General features: G+C 31.0%; 1 protein-coding gene across 1 annotated transcript in view; it reads left to right on the forward strand.

The window, feature by feature from the left end:
• The first annotated feature begins 1,809 nt into the window (after positions 1 to 1,809).
• LOC127702586 (fatty acid 2-hydroxylase-like) overlaps positions 1,810 to 18,872 on the forward strand; it is a 49,773-nt gene continuing 32,710 nt past the window's right edge. The window contains exon 1 of the mRNA XM_052206857.1: positions 1,810 to 2,116. Within this exon, the coding sequence (XP_052062817.1) occupies positions 1,871 to 2,116 (246 nt within the window). The 5' untranslated portion in view covers positions 1,810 to 1,870. The remainder of the gene's footprint in view (positions 2,117 to 18,872) is intronic.

The following is an 18,872-nucleotide window of genomic DNA, read 5'->3' on the forward strand; positions in this document are numbered from 1 at the left end:
TGGTTACATCTTCTGACATCAGACTCGGACTTCTCTTGAACTGAATTTTAATGTGCGTATTGTTATGCGTTTACTTTTCTACATTGGCTAGAGGTATAGGGGGAGGGTTGAGATCTCATAAACATGTTTAACCCCGCCGCATTTTTGCGCCTGTCCCAAGTCAGGAGCCTCTAGCCTTTGTTAGTCTTGTATTATTTTTAGTTTTAGTTTCTTGTGTACAATTTGGAGTTTAGTATGGCGTTCATTATCACTGAACTAGTATATATATTTGTTTAGGGGCCAGCTGAAGGACGCCTCCGGGTGCGGGAATTTCTCGCTGCATTGAAGACCTGTTGGTGACCTTCTGTTGTTGTCTGTTCTATGGTCGGGTTGTTGTCTCTTTGACACATTCCCCGTTTCCATTCTCAATTTTATTCATTTAGTTAATTACGTCTGGTTTTTACGTTAATTTGTACACTAAGAGGGTAAAAAGATTGTTTTTAGGTTCACCGGGCGACTGATTTTCCTTAGTGATGCACTTGAAAATCTCTTGATTAAGGCAAAGATACGAATAATGAATGTGCTGAATTTAATTCTAAACCATTTGAGAATATCGATGTCAGCTGAATTAATCATTAAGCAATGTACAGATGATCAACTTACCGTTTAATTCAGTATATCCATCAAATTTAAAATGTGATCCAAAAAGTTCTCGCTTCGAAAATCGCGACTTCCGGATAGCATACAGAATAGTATCTACACTGTGTTTATAGCTTGCTGTTCGGTGTGAGCCAAGGCTCCGTGTTGAAGACCGTACTTTGACCTATAATGATTTACTTTTATAAAGTTTGACTTGGATGGAGAGTTGTCTCATTGGCACTCATACCACATCTTCTTATATCTATGTATACCCAGATTGAAAATCAGCCACTCAGAAGGCATACATTTGTAGATCACTCTTTTAGTTTATATATCAGTACTATATTTGTACAGAGACATATAATACATAATATTGTTTTATATGTCTCTGATATGTACCAGTGACCGCTGGTAAAGTTTGAAAACTGGCGTCATACTAAATGGCCAAGTTCGATAACTCAGTTAGAGTCACGGGATGTAATTAACACATCGCCCGAAACAGAGATGTGTCATACAATTATCTTTGAAGTCCACCGCGTTTTTTTATTCCATTTAAATATACAATCCCTTGATTTTATGTAGGCACATTTTATGTGTAACGTATATTCTATACAGATGTTAAAATGAAATATTCTAAGGATTAAATCATATTTAGTTTAGTTTGTCAGTAAAAAAAATCTGTTTTTTATTTACAGTTCAATATGTAGAATTTGTATGCAACACATATTAAAACAGGCCACTTACGGAATTTAAATTGACGAATGTAAACTTTTTATATTGAAAAATGTAGATGTTCTTGGTTTAATAAGAAAATGTTGCAATGAATTATCATCCGATGTCTATAATATGCGTGTCGATTAATCATTGTCATTACTTTTTCACCTTTTTAATGATTTGTTTATGCAGAGACGTGCTAGTTCACGAGTAATTTTATTTGTGTTGTGGTATCAGGTGATATCTTTGTTTGGGGAGTATTTCAAAACAGACGAAAGACTACTGTTTAAAAATGATTAAATTTACCTTTCTTTGTGATTACGATGCTGAATATAATTAAACTTCACCTTTGAATTTTCTTTTTTCTGGTATAATTCCATGTCTATAGAATATCTTCTCATCGTCAGATTTTGATTTATTTTCTTCAGAAGCTTTGAGATGACCGGAAGTTTTAGACCGGTTGGATAACGTTACCTTGACCTCACTGGAATAACTCAACCACACCAATGCATACTTTATAGCATTGCGAGATCAGAAGATGACAGCTGAAATAGTCGAATCTCACATTCAAGCTAGGATTAAAAGTGAACGAATAGTCATTTTTGAATCCGATAATGTTTATGATGTAACAGAATTTGCTGACAGACATCCCGGGGGAAAGAAATACCTGGAAGAAAACTGTGGTCAGGATGTCTCCCAACTTATGCAAAAAGACCCACATATACATAGCAAAGCGGCATACTCTATGATGAAGAAATATTGTATTGGAAAACGGCAGCATATTGTAAGTTGTATGTCTGAGTATGGTGAATAAACACATAATCACATGAGTCTTATCAAGTCGCTATATATTGAAATCTGAGGGTTTATGAAATGGTAGGTAAAACATCTGTAAGGTAACAAATTTTGTCCCTCAATCTAAAATTTCCAATTTATTGTATAAACTGTACTGCTTTTACTTGTATCACAGCTTAAATTGTATAATAACAAAGGTTGAAAATTGAACACATCTAGGTGAAGACCAATTTTCTACAGAGTTCCTTTTTATGGGTGTTTTTTTAGCACTCCTGGTGAAGTTTTACTTTTTCATTTGAAATACAACCGTATCTACTGTGATGATTGTAATAACTTCAGATTGAGAAGATGAAAATCTTCTTGATCTCGTCAAATTTACAATGTCTGAAACCGTTGATTGTTTCATTTTTTCTGATGTCTCAGAAAATAATGTTGAGTGTTTCAATTTGAGACGATTAAGCATGTTACTCGTACCACCCAGTATACATTTATTCCATTCATGTTCATTTGCATTTCACCATTTTTGAGTTGGCATTTCGTTTAAAGTATTACAAAGTCTTGGACGATGGGGTAGGCTAATTTAGATGTAGGTCTACGAAATATTAAATAAAAAATGAAATAATGTTGTAAATCATAAAATTTAATTGGCCTACAACTGTTCTAAATACATGTATGCTACATTTTTGTAATTATGTTAACTTAAGATCTTGCCCTGAGCTGATAGACAAGTTGTCTTTGTGCAAATTAATTTTATGTTTTCAAGGTTAACAATAGCAATCAATATACTGGACAATTGATCTGTCAAATTAATTACCATGATGATCATTTTAAGATTGAACAAAGTGTATTAATGATTTCAATACACATTTAATTCAAATCTATTAAAATTGAAAAAGGTCCGGTTAAACGGTTAGAGTTTTTGGTATTCAATATTCGGTCCTTCCTACGGTTAACCGTTGACAACACTAATATTATAATGTATTTTTAAAGATACATACACACACAGTTTATATATGCACATTGTATTTTTTGATAGACTGCTTAGCAGAATAAAAGATACACATTATAAAATGCAATGAGACAACTATTCTTATATGTATAAGATATATTTTGATTTGGACAGGAAGATAAATTTTACTATACTTTGTCTAATTAAGAGGATTATTCAAAAACTATCATGTAAAATTCAGTAAACAATGAATACTCCCCTTCTTCATGTTTTTATTCATGAAGAAGTACAAAAAGGTATTAGAACAAATATTTTGTCCAAAAAAGATAAAAATTTCTTTTGATTAGGTTTCTCTTTTAGAGTCCAATGATTTTTTTTGTTTTTTGCTATATATTTATTAATTTTATTTTATTACTGTATTCATGTACAACACGTCCTTCTGAAATCTCTTTCAGAAAAAAAAATATAGCTAGATCTTATCAATTGATTACTAATAAATATTAGTTTTCACAGGTAAATAGAATTTTATTATTTTCTGAAAAGTGACATTCAGTGTATGGGAGATTATCTGAACATACTTCAACAAATCAGTTATTTTTATATATTTCTACAAAGTACATGTTTATAATGCAAACTGCTTCATGTCTAAGCTGATATTAAACTTACAGTGCCACTTGTATCAATCTCATACAGCATGTACAGTGGTACAATTCTCATACAACATACATGATCACAAATGTATGTGATACAGCATGTACAGTGGTACAATTCTCATACAACGTACATGATCACAAATGTATGTGATACAGCATGTACAGTGGTGCCAATCTCGTACATGTCATACAGTATAGTATTTACATTTTACAATGGTACCAATCTCTCACATGTTGTACAGTGGCACCAATCTCATACTTGTCATACAGCTTGAACACATGTACAGTTGTACCAATCCAAAAATGTCATACAGCTTGTACATATATATACAGTTGTACCAATCACATACCGGTACATGTCATACAGCTTGTACACATGTACAATGTTACCAATCTCGTACATGTCATACAGTAATTACAATGGTACCAATCTCACACATGTTGTACAGTTGTACCAATCTCATACATGTCATGCTGCTTGTAAAGTGGTACCATTCTGATACATGTCTTACAACATGTTCACATGTACAGTGTTACCAATCTCATACATGTTGTTCAGCATGTACGCCTGTACAGTGGTACCAATCTCATACATGTTGTTCAGCATGTACGCCTGTACAGTGGTACCAATCTCATACATACATGTATCATACAGCTTGTACACATGTACAGTTGTACCAATCACATACATGTCATACAGCTTGTACACATGTACAGTTGTACCAATCTCATACATGTCATGCAGCTTGTAAAGTGGTACCATTCTGATACATTCTTACAACATGTTCACATGTACAGTGTTACCAATCTCATACATGTCGTTCAGCATGTACACCTGTACAGTGGTATCAATCTCATTTATGTCATACAGAACATGTACATAAAAATAAAATTGAGAATGGAAATGGGGAATGTGTCAAAGAGACAACAACCCGACCACAGAACAGACAACAGCAGAAGGCCACCAACAGGTCTTCAATGCAGCGAGAAATTCCCGCACCCGGAGGCGTCCTTCAGCTGGCCCCTAAACAAATATATATACTAGTTCAGTGATAATGAACGCCATACTAAACTCCAAATTGTACACAAGAAACTAAAATTAAAAATAATACAAGACTAACAAAGGCTAGAGGCTCCTGACTTGGGACAGGCGCAAAAATGCGGCGGGGTTAAACATGTTTATGAGATCTCAACCCTCCCCCTATACCTCTAGCCAATGTAGAAAAGTAAACGCATAACAATACGCACATTAAAATTCAGTTCAAGAGAAGTCCGAGTCTGATGTCAGAAGATGTAACCAAAGAAAATAAACAAAATGACAATAATACATAAATAACAACAGACTACTAGCAGTTAACTGACATGCCAGCTCCAGACTTCAATTAAACTGATTGAAAGATTATGTCTTCATCATATGAATATCAGGCACAATCCTTCCCGTTAGGGGTTTAGTATCATACCATCATAACATATATGAGAAGAACATAACCCGTGTCATGCCAACAACTGGTTTTTAAATAAATGTGTTTAGTGCAGATGCAAAGACCCTATAAGTGAATCAATATCAACGCCAAAATATGCAATCTTTAATGACCTGACAACAGTGTCGTAACTATATCCCTTCTTAATAAGTCTATTTAAAGGTTTTGTTAGTTTCAGAGGTGAATACTGACATTTTTGTGCTTTATAAAGAATATTTCCATAAAAAATTGGATGTGAAATACCTGAACGTATAAGAAGTCTGCATGTTGAGCTATATTTACGAATGATGTCCTTATACCGATGATAAAATTTAGTAAATGTTTTGACTAGTTTGTGATATCGAAAACCCTGGTGTAATAATTTTTCAGTAATACATACATTTCTCTCGTTAAAATCTAAAACATTGTTACATACACGAGCGAATCGTACAAGTTGAGATATATAAACACCGTAAGATGGTGACAAGGGAACGTCACCATCTAAAAATGGATAATTAACGATAGGAAATGAAAAATCATCTCTTTTATCATATATTTTAGTATTAAGCTTTCCGTTAATGATATAGATATCAAGATCGAGGAAAGGGCAGTGGTCATTGTTAGTATTAGCTTTATTTAAAGTATGTATGTACATGTATGTTCAATGGTATCTCACACATATTGTGCAGTGGCTCCAATCTCATACATGTCATACAGTTTGTACAGTGGTACCAATCTCGTACATGTCTTACAACATGTACACATGTACAGTGGTACCTGTCTCATACATGTACATGTCATACAGCATGTACAGTGGTACAAATCTCATGTATTTAATAAAGCAAACACTATATTACCAATCTCTTACAGCATGCATATTGGTCTTAAAATTATCAAGGATGCATAGTGGTACAAATCTAAAATTATCTCCTGCATCTCATACAATATGTAATCTGAGTGGTACAAATCTCACACAGCACGTACACCAATCTCATACAGCATGTACATGGGAGTGGTACAAATCTCATCCAACATTTACGATGGTACCACAACCATTCTCATGCAGCATGTACAGTGGAACCAATTTTGTACAGCATGTACAGTGTTACCAGTCTCAAACTATCTCATGCATCTCATACAGCATGTACACTGAGTGGTACAAATCTCATACAACCTGTACACATGTAGAGAGGTACCAATTTCATACAGCATGTACAGTGGGATTGCGGTATACAATGTAGATATTCATTTTATTTATTTTCCTAAGCCTACAAACATTTTGATTTGGAAATATGTCAGTGAACTACATTGTTGTAATTGAATACAGGAGAAAGAAGGATGATTTATCCAAAGTTAAAACAGAAGTAGCAATATATAAATATACCACTGAGATGAGAATGGTACCACTATCACAAAGAATTATCATGGCATGTCTCTGACTGGGCTATACAATTATCATAATTACTTATATAATCAAAACCAATATAAAGTCAATTAATGTTCTGATTCCATTACTCACAATTTATTTCAATACACCTTTCAAAGACAAATATATTTTCGTTTACAATCCTTCTATCTGTACTCTGAGTCTCTGACATCTCAAAGATACTCCAGGTGGCATTTAATGATGTCTGTACATGTTCTTTACAATAATTTTGTGTAATGTCTGATTCTATGAAGACAAGCTTCAAAACAAGATTTAACACATTTGCAGAAATAGAGTTATAGGTATATGAATATTTATTATTAGAATCCAGCAATTGCTGGCATTTTCAGTTGGGTAAAAAATCAAGTGGTATTATTATTTTTAATCCATTCTTTTTTTTTAACAAATTCCTGAAAGTAGAACAGAGTCAAATTATACCATATGCTCATGGCGTCGCTGGCTGTTTGATTTTATAACCTTTTAAGCTTTCTCAATTATTTCATGCTTATAATGCTCCATAATAAAGTACATTGTGAAAGAGAGTCATGGGAGTTCCTATGTAATAAATGCTTGACAATTTATTACAAGTTCATGTTTGAACTAAAGTGTTCATGCTATAAATATATGTTTTTTAAAGCTGGTAAGAGCATTAAGTATCTGTTAATGTAACATGAAGTCTGACTTTAAAGTTCAAACTCTTGCATCTTTAGTGTTGCATGGATACATTTAAGTGATAAGTTATTATCAACACAATCAATAAATAGGTGTTTGGCAACCATAAACTACGTTTAATAAGTCATGTATGACCATAGATAAAATAAAAGTACATTAATTTAACTTGTCACATTTACTTTAAAGACATTTTCTTGTATACACATTCTTATGCTAAATGTGTCTGTAGACAGCAATATTATAAAATGAACCTTATCTTTCAGGGTCTGTTCCAAAAACATTAATATCTTCTACATTGTGTAGTCCAAAAGCTCATTAAAAAAAATATTCAACATGTCTATTAAACCTATTTTTTGAAAATTTGCACAAGTCCATACCAATTATTACTAGTCACAGGCTTAGGGCTAGTGGTTTTTGGCACAGACTGCAGTGATGAGAGGGGTTACTAGATAGAAATGAAGATTTAAGAAAAGAACAGTCTGATCAAACTTTTAAGGATTGTATCCAAGTCATGGGATGGGAATCAGATTTTATTTAGTTGAAATTAATGAGAATCATGAGATAATTGTAAGTGAGGATTTTATATCAGCACCAGTAACCTTTTATAGTTAATTATACAGAATGGGTTTTGCTCATTGTTAAAGACTGTACAGTGACCTATAATTGCTTAAATCCAATTCATTTGGACTCTGTACGTAGGATAGTTGTCTCATTAGCAATCATAACATGTTTAATTTTTTTTTTCATCCGAGAAAACTTTTCACTAAATTAAAGTCCTCCTTAAAATGTATCATGTTTTCCTGTTACAGGAGATACTAATTTGAAAACAAATGTGTCATCACATTTGTGTTGTTGTTTTCAGAAAAAATGAAATTTATTGTAAAATGATAAGAAACTCGAGATAGCTGTCTTATATAAGTACATGTACGCCATAAATAGAATAAAATACATTGTATATCTAATAAATCACAGAGGATAAGACGTCATTATAATTATTCTTAGTACTTAATTAAGGATATTACTATTGTAAATATTACTTTATCTCCTACATAAACTACATTAAGAGGAATTAAGGACTTGAGTAAAATATGTTTTCAGAAAAAATCACCAGATTATGCAGAAAGAAACTATATGAGCAAAAAATAAGTTTTTGAGAACTAGTTGTGAATGAATTTGACAGAGAACTGTCCTAAAAGGTGATGTTTAGTATCACATGCATGTGCTGTTTATTTGAAGGCTTAGTGTTACATTAGCTGCATAATTAAAGCTTTTTCTTTATGTGCCTGTAATTCAGTTATTGTCTTTGGTTGCTTTCTGTTTTTTTCTTCTTCTTTTTTTCTATCATTTGTTTAATGTTTTTAGCATAAATCAGGCCTTTGGTTCTCTTTTTAAATTGTTTCACATTTTGTCATGTCAAGGACTAGGATAGCCGACTATACTGTTAGGTTTTTACATCGTCGTCCTTTGGTCATCTAATTTTTTATTAGTGCTACATGTGCCGTATATTTGAAGGCATTGTGCTACATGTGCTGTATACATTTACTGTTTATACAAAAGCATTGTTCTATATGTGCTATTTACAATGTATTTGAAGGCATGGTGTTACATTTGCTGTAAAACTAAAGGCTATGTGTTACTTTTGCTGTATATATATTTGAAGGCATGGTGTTAATTTGGTGTAGAATTAAAGGCTGGTTGTTACTTTTGTTGTATATTTGAAGGCATGGTGTTACATTTGCTGTAAAATTAAAGGCTATGTGTTACTTTTGCTGTATATTTGAAGGCATGGTGTTACATTTGCTGTAGAATTAAAGGCTGATTGTTACTTTTGTTGTATATTTGAAGGCATGGTGTTACATTTGCTGTTAAATTAAAGGCTATGTGTTACTTTTGCTGTATATTTGAAGTCATGGTGTTACATTTGCTGTTAAATTAAAGGCTATGTGTTACTTTTGCTGTATATTTGAAGGCATGGTGTTACATTTGCTGTAGAATTAAAGGCTATGTGTTACTTTTGCTGTATATTTGAAGGCATGGTGTTACATTTGCTGTAGAATTAAAGTCTCAGTGTTACTTATGCTGTACATTTGAAGTCATGGTGTTACATTTGCTGTTAAATTAAAGGCTATGTGTTACTTTTGCTGTATATTTGAAGGCATGGTGTTACATTTGTTGTAGAATTAAAGTCTCAGTGTTACTTTTGCTGTACATTTGAAGTCATGGTGTTACATTTGCTTTTAAATTAAAGGTTCAGTGTTACTTTTGCTGTATATTTGAAGGCATGGTGTTTCATTTGCTGTAGAATTAAAGGCTGATTGTTACTTTTACTGTACATTTGAAGGCATGCCATTGCTATAGCGGAGGGGGCATTAAGTTTTACCCTTGTCTGTCCGTACGTCACAAAGTTGGTTTCCCTTCTCTAACTTTAGTTTGCCTCAACCAAATGTTATGAAACTTTTACACAATGCTTATTACCACAAAACACAGATGAATTTTGAATTTTGGTGGCGTCACTTTAACCATTCTAGAGTTATGCCCCTTTACAAATGGAAAAATTGCTGAATTTTTCGTTTCCGTTCTCTAACTTTAGTTTGCCTCAACCAAATGCTATGAAACTTGTACACAATGCTTATTACCACAAAATACAGATCAAGTTTGAATTATGGTGGTGTCACTTTAACCATTTTAGAGTTATGCGCCTTTACAAATGGAATAAATTGCTTTGCCGAGCGCAGCAGGATACGACCGCAGAGGTCCAACCCTGAACAGTTGGGGCAAAAATGGACACAATATTCGTGCTTGATACAGGTCTGAATTTGGATTGAAAATAAATGTTTGACACTTAACAGGTTTCTGACACAGAATAACTGTAGTCAAAGAACTTAGAATTGGTTATATGATTTGAATTTATATTCAATTTTTTGCTTTTGTGCAATACACTATGCTGTTGCGAATTGCCCCCCCCCCCCTTAACTTAAGTTTGCCTCAACCAAATTTTATGAAATGTATACACAATACTTATTTCCACAAAACTCAGATCAAGTTCAAATTTGGGTAGCGTCACTTTTACCGTTCTTCAGTTATGTCCCATTATAACTTTCTATGATATGCAAGCGGGGCATCATCTGTGTTCCATGGACACATTCCACATTTATTTATTTTTGATTTTTGATGTACAATTGAAAACTTGTTACTGTATGAGTAGTATAGATAAAATGCTGATTATGACTTGAATCTTTTGTGTTCTAAGGGTCTGTTACTTTGGTCACCAAAAAGTTTTAGGCAAATAATTCTGAAACAAATTTCAATTTTCTTTTTTGTGTCCAAAAAGTTATACGGGTACATATATGTTTTTATTTACTTTAACATGGAACTTGTAACAGGACAAAACAGTGTTTTATATCAGTCATTTTTGTTTATGGTCTTAACTGTACTTGAGTTATGAGCAGTAGAGCATGCCTAACTCTGACAATTGAAAGTATAAGTTTCAAGACTTTTAATCAGTTGCTATGGGAATAGGTAAACCCAATAATTTATTTAAATTGTCAGATTTACCCCCAAAGAGCTTACTGTTGTATCATGTATATAGTAGCTTTGATTATGAATAATATATTAAGGCATACAAGTGCAAAAGAATGATTTGGTTTCGATTTGCTAAAACCAAATCAAATATACATAAACTTTATATCAGCGGACAGTAAATTAAAGAATCATCAATTTTACCATTCTCATTTGTATTATTAATGAAGTATTTAATGTCTGATTCTACTCATCAGAATTGTTGAGATGAAATGAATGATATGATGAAATAAAATCTCAACGATATTAACATTGACTGAAGATCATCATATCTATTGAGTAAGATTTTCTTGTCGTCAAACCAGGAATTCTGCTTTAATTTGTCGTGTTTCATTAGGTACTTGAATTTGACATCAGCGCAATCAATAGCCACAACATTATCCTAGTAGCAGGGTATCAATAACCAAATCTCATTTAAAATATACATGCAGTACACGAGTCTAGGTTAACAAGCTATTACTTATCGTCTGATCAATATACACCACAGGGTTTTAACATTGAGAGGGTTTGCATGGGATGGTAGATATCATAGCCATTCATAGGGTTTTATTGATAGAGAGTTACAAAGGTAGATGGAGCCATATAGATTAGAGCATTATATATATTTAGTAGGAATCATTGGATTTTACTGATGGAGAGTTTGGTTGAGTTAGTATATTTGTAGGTAGAATAGGGTTTTCTATGCAGATGAAGAGGGTTGGATTTGGGATGATGTCAGATATCATAGTTGATTGATTGATTTTTGGGTGTTTTAACACCATTTTGATCTCAATTGGCTATTTAATGTGGGCATGTTTTTATTGGAAGTCAACTAAAGAGTTATCACAAACCCCTTTTTCGAGGTCAATCAAAGAGATTTTAATAACCACTTTTTTGAGGTCAACTAAAGAGTTATCACAAACCTATTTTTGCAGGTCAACTGAAGAATTATAACTAACCACTTTTTGGAGGTCATCCAAAGAGTTAATTGCCAAGATCTTCTTTTGGGGGTCAACCAAAGAGTTGCTTAGACCCACTTTTTGGATGTCAACCAAAGAGCTGCCAAGACCCATTTTGTGTCATTATGTATCAAATTTTGACTTTGTGCATATGTATTTAGAGTGCATTTTTAAAGCAGTTGAAAAAGGTCAAAAATTAGTATGTCTGAAGCTGTCAAACTGAATTATAGACCCCCATAATAAAAAATTGTCCATATTTTGAGTTAGAGCTGATAGTCTTTTCTATAATTTCCCCAGAAGTAGAACAGTACACTGTAAAAATCTTAATGAGTTACAGCAGGTGAGATTTTGTATTTTGTATTTATTGTCTAAAAGAAATGCACTATCAAATAACTTTTTTCTCAGGCCACATAGTATGTTAGAAATATCATGAATGGTCAACTCCAGACCCTAAAGTTAATATAGACATTTTAAGATCAATGTCCATAAAATTTGTTTGACTAAACAACTTAATTGGAAACAGCAAGACCAATATTGTTATATATATCCCTTGTGGTTTCACTATATAGGATACTCTGTTATTTTGTAATTAACTCAATTTTCAGTATAACTTTTATGACCAAAAGCCTTTTAATCAAGTTCATATATACTGTAGTTTTCTTGTTAAAGATATATTTTGTCGATGAGTATGGATTTGAAAATGTTTGAAGAAATTTTCTTTTTCTTTTCTCTTTTTTTTAAGCTCACTAAAGGTCATTGGACCATTTCTAATAAAAAAAAAGTACAGGTTATCCATAATTATAAAATAAATTACACCCTAATTTATGAGCCAAACAAAGGATTCCTCCATGAGACAGAGATACAGACCTAAACCAATTTACCAAAGAAATTTACCCTACATAAATAGAAATCCTGTTTAAGTTCGACTACAAATAAATATTCTTTAGTAATTCATCAAATACCTGTTAATCGTAACAAATTTTTTAGATATTGATTTGTACTGAATTATCCACAGAAGAATATGAAATATAAATGTAATACATTGAAGTTATAAGAAAAAGAAATCATTTTAAAAAACTGGTACTTTAGTATTTCTTCAATCTTAATGAGCAGACTTGCCAAGTTTCCCCATTTATTGGGGATTTTATCAATGAGAGGTGTTGACCTGACTATTGAAATGCTTCATATTATAAACTGAAAATCTCAAAACAAGCATTTAAAGGAGTGAAAATTGACATTTAAGAATACATTTACTCATTCAAAAACATAGTATATTAGATTTAAAACGCTCATGATGTGTGTAAGTGATGTATTAGGTCCTCTTGTGCTTTAAATCCTCCATGGAGATTTTGAGAAGTTTGGCATGCTCGAGTCATGAATGTGAATTTTATATCCCGTGGAATTATATAAGAATAATCTACAAACAGAAAAGAATTAATAATTCAATAACCTTTATAATATGTTGACATACATACATATATAAGTTCTATTTGAACAAATATATAGGTTCATGTACATGATGTACAATTTACAATATGATAAGGTGAATATTTATTTGTATGAGGAAATGCAAATAGAGAAATAATGAAAAGTAAATTTGTTTAACCTATAGGAAAGCTACAATTGATTACAATTATCAGTTAAGCTTTTTTCAATCATTTTGGATTGTTGAGGCAATGATAAATTACTGTTTTAAGGAAGTCAAAATGAATTAATAATGCTTTTGCTTTTAATAACTTGTTTATTTTCTTGTAAAATTAACAAATATTGTTTGTTAATTTCAACTTCAAGGGAAGTTACTGACGTATTAACCTCTGTTTGTGTAAAGGAAAACCTATAAATATTGGATTATTGAGTCAAATATGTGATTTGTGAATTCATCAATATTTTGAGAATGATAGATAATTGTGCGAGTGAGGCAAAATTTTAAAATTATTGTTTATTATTGAAATAAGGGATAAGATGGATTGAATTTGGCCCAATATGGTCTGATATTAAAATCGAAAGATTAGTATTTAGAAATCTGCCTGAGATGTTGAAAAATCACATGTTGAGTTAAAGATACGTGAAGTGGAATTTTTGTGTATGTGAAGACACCTCTTATTGACTGGGGAAATGACTATCTTCTTTTTTTATCAATATTTAGTCTTTAAATTACAGCAGAAGCCTGTCTTTGTATAATCAAGGTCATGTTTCTATCAGTATACTTAATGCAGCCTTATACTTGTATGGTCATGATTTAAACCTATTTTAACATTTTATAGAAAGAGAGAAAAACTTAATCAGCAAACTTCATTGTCATGTTTAATTTTAATAAGAATATAACATTCTGACATTTTTAATGGCTTCCTTTTCCTTTGTTTTTAAATCCAAAGGTTGTTTAAGTGTTGCTTTTGTATCATAATTGATTTTCATAATTTTCTTATTTTATATCTTTCAAAGATCTGTTGCCGACTTTCAAAAAGAGGTTAAGGGTTAGAATTGAAAATCTTCAGGGAAAATAACAAGATATATTTATATGAATTTATAAAAATAGATCAATTTAAAAATTGAATATCTTCTTAATCATCCAAATTTTGTTTTTTAGAAGATTATTCACAAAACTAAGAATCAGTGATATGATACACAACTAATTGAAATTGTCAGATATTGAAAATTGCCAGGAAAAGAAATATTATGTATTGGATGAAAAAAACCATGTAAATTCCTACTTTCTATTTAAGAAAAACTAAGGAATTTACACAATGATCCCAGTGAAGTAAACTTGTGAAATATTATGAGCGGCTTTGAAGATCTCATAGAAGTGTGCTTTCATTCAGTGCAAAAGGTTATGGAATTAGTCGACGACTGGGTTAAACTTAAAAGACATGGTTTTTTTTCTTCTCCGTTTAGGAGTTTAGGAAGATAGAGACTACATTTAGATCCTTAATTAAAGTTCTAAAAATCTGTTTTTCTTGGATATCATGTTGTCCTTCATAATACTAGTAGCATATTTAAAATATGGCTAAGGGTATCGGGTAAGTACAAAGCAGGGTTCTTTTTCATATTACTGCTCTATGTTCCTATCCTGAGTAAGGTTGAATGGTTTCTGGCTTCTGGACTCATTGATAGTCTGTTTAATTTACAGATTTATAACTGTTTTATTATACTGGAAGTGGTATAAAGCTTGATATATGTATAAACAACTGAATCTGTCTTATTAATGTTATTGTTTAATAGTTTAAATTGGTTGAATGTGGAAAAACAAATTTAATATCAATAGACAATACTTGTGTTTAAATCATGAAAGGATATGGTTCCTTACTTTTTTTGAGAATTTTTTCATTTTACTGATAATCAAAATTATAATTAATGTTCAGCTGATGAAAAAGTATTGAAACTTCCGAAGCCAAAAACAAATTTTTTGAAGAAAACTTTTATATATTCTGGTTCTCAAATGTGGAACAGTTTGCCAAATAAAATAAAGATGAGTAATGCACTTTTATCTTTTAAAGCAAAATGTTATGATTTTTTCCTGAAGAAGGCAGATTTATATGTTTTTTCATTGATATTTATATAAAATTGTATATTGTGTATATCATTATATAATGATGTAATGTACTTTATGTATATGTTATTATTATTTTGAGGACTCTCAGGTAGATTACTTTTAATTAATAGGATTATCCTCTTGAAATTTATTTATTTATTTATTTATTTATTTATTTATTTATTTATTTATTTATTTATTTATTTATTTATTTATTTATTGACCTCTGGATGTCATTTGATTAGTTTGTTGGTGTTATTGGGTTGCTGTCTCATTGACAAATACTCCCATATCTCCTTGTATGTCTATTTGATCTAGATAAAGAGAGAAGACATTTTGTTTCCCTCTAGATGTGTTTTGGTATTTAAGTGGTTGTGTTGCCAGTCTCATAGACATCTACTATATGTAATATTGGGTAGTATCATAGATTTTTGCAAAATTTTATATACAATTAAAAATCAATAGGTTGCATTTGAATATTGAAGAAGAAAAAAGATACACGTAGCTTGTATACTTCATAGATTCAATCAATTAACAATAAATGGAAATGTTCATCAGCTATCAGTTAGATATTAATGGATACTTTCATAGTAATCAATTAAATAAGAACTAATGGAAATGCTCATAGTAATCAATTAAAAACTAATGGAAAATTCTGGGGATGAAATTTCATGAAACCTTCATTTAAAGTAAATGCATTCTTTTGTTTCTTTTCACATACAATTTGTACAGTTATAGATCTTTTCCCAAAATTTTTAATAGTTTGTATCATTGGAAGTATAAATGCCACATACAGTGGATGGACACATGTATTTGTCACCAACAATTTTTCTCGATTTATTTCATATAAAGCATATAATTTTTATGTCCCTGTCTTGGACGAAGGGTGCATTTAGGTTTACCCTTGTCCGTCTGTATGTACGTATGTACGTCCATCCCGAAATTCTGTTCTTTAACTTTAGTTTGCCTCAACCAAATGGTATGAAACTTTGCTACAATGCTTATTACCTTTTAGCACAGATCAAGGTAGAATTCACCATTCTGAGTTATGTTTTTTATAAATTTATAAATGGAAAAATGGCTGAATTTGTCGTTTCTGGACTTATTTTTTTTACTTTACTTTGCCTCAACCAAATTTTATGAAACTAACACACAGATGAAGTTCCAATTTGGTTGGTGTCACTTTCAGGGTTCTTGAGTCATGTCCCTTTAATAATGGAAAAAGTGCTGATTTTACCGTATATTTACAAATGGGGACATCTGTGTCCCACATTCTTCTTTTATTTTTTTAAATATTTGGAAGGTGGTTGTATTTGAATATTTACAAATCAGTTATATTTGTTTTCTCTTGATGTAAACACACTGATAATAGTTTAAGAATTTATTTTGGATGACATATATTGCAAATTGCCTGATAATAAATAAAACTTGTGTTTAAATCATCAGAAAAGCAAAATGCTATTAAATCATAACAAAATTTTAATCAATTAAACAAATAAGTATACATGACAATGCTTTTTTCTACTGGTACCAAGTTGACTAGACTCCACCATTGGAAATGACCCCAAATAATTTAAAAAAAAAAGAAGGTTTTTATATGAAATATATATATATATATATATATATATTATATATATAAAAAAATCACAAGTGACAAATAGTTATGTCCGGGGGCTGTCTTTTTTTGACATTCAGATACAAATTCAAAAAGTTTAAATGCATACAAATTTTTATAAAAATATGAAATCCTGCCAAATTCCATTTGCTTCCCCTTATTTCAAAGTCGATGGCAGAGTTCATAAACACTGCATAATAGTTACACTGGTACAATGTCTATATGTATCTGACTTGTCATATTAAAGTCATGTACAACCTTCTGGTTATTCTGTAATATGCCCACTATTTTCAACATATTAAGGATGCCTTAATTTTAAAGGAAAATTTGTTAAAATATAAAAATAGATTGCTGCATAGAGACATCTCTCCCTCATAGACCAAATGACTTAGAAGTAACCAATTACTGGTCACTGTATGGCCTTCAACAATGATCAAAACTGATACTGCATGAAACCAAAATGTTTTAGAAAATCAACTGTTTCATGACTAAATAATGCACAAATACATGTAAATTTTGTATGGATTTCAAAGTTACTTTTTTAAAAGTATTGAAACTTTTTATAGTAGTCTGCCATATACATATATGACCTTATTTGAGAGAATCATCAAAAACAGTCATTCTTGGTATCTAACAGGGATGGGGTAATCGTAATCTGCAATCGTAATCAATTGTAGTTGATTTCAATTTCCCAGTATAAATCGACAGTAAATATGTTTTCTTCAAAATTTTGATTACATTATCGTAATTTAATCAGTTACAGCCAAAAATATCATGTAGTCATCAATTACTTTTCAATAACTTTAGTAATAAAGTTTTATGGAATAGAACCTAGTTTAAATGCAAATAGACAACTGCATGTATCCTTCAGTTTATTGTGTAGATAAAATAGAATGTATAGATATGACTTGAGAGTATATAATTTTCAAATGTCTAATTCAGATTTATTTTTGTCTCAAAGCTGCCTTGGGTTCAAACAGATTTTCTGAAAAATTTCACTGTATTCCAGCTTTTTAAACAAATGACCAACAATGCTTGAAAATATTGTAAGACTTTTTATATGAAAAAAGGATAAATAGTTAAAGTTAAGTTCTGTACTACATGTCCATTGAAGGATAAGGCTTGATTTTATTCAAATTCCTTAAAGCATAATTACCAATAAGAGTTAAGAGTTTTAGCTTGGTATATTTAAACCTTTCATTTATCATAGTGTTATGATATTATAGGATTAAGAAAGGATACAAAGTCATTTTGACAAATAAGAATGGTTACAAAGTCATCTTTACATTGAATCATTGTATTTAAATTCTTAGAAGAAGTAATAGATACATGCACTTATATCTTGTTTTTTACACTAAAAATATATTATAGTGTTTATAAATTTACATAGAGAATAAAGAATTCCTAACTTCCTTCTTTGCTTCACTGATCAGATTATCATAGACTTTAAATGAATGACATGCAGACTTTGTTTTGATTTCAATTAGGTAAAAAAGATTAGTCACTTCACTAGCAAAGTATGCAAAATATTGAGCAAATCACCCAAATAAAAAGATGTGACCTAAGTACTGGTTAAATTTGTTCTAGGAACTTTATCACTATTTATTGTTGTTGAAAATCCAAATTTCTAGAATGTTGCTATTAACATGATTAATTTGGTTGCTTGGTTTGAGCTTCCATCTATATATCAACTGTTTGATTAAAACATAACATTAGGAAACAATGATTTAAATAGTTCCAAATACATGTATGTTGAGCAGCATATTTGTGTTTAATTTTCTTTAGTTATTTTCTTTTATTTTGGAGCATGTAATTGACAGTAATCAAAAAGTAATGTAATAACTTTTGATAAAGTAATTGATTAAAATTGATTTCAAACAAAAATCAGTAGCATAATATTTTTACATATGTGGGTAGAATCATA

The sequence above is a fragment of the Mytilus californianus genome, unplaced genomic scaffold (assembly GCF_021869535.1).
Source record: "Mytilus californianus isolate M0D057914Y unplaced genomic scaffold, xbMytCali1.0.p SCAF_5, whole genome shotgun sequence".
NCBI lineage: Eukaryota > Metazoa > Mollusca > Bivalvia > Mytilida > Mytilidae > Mytilus > Mytilus californianus.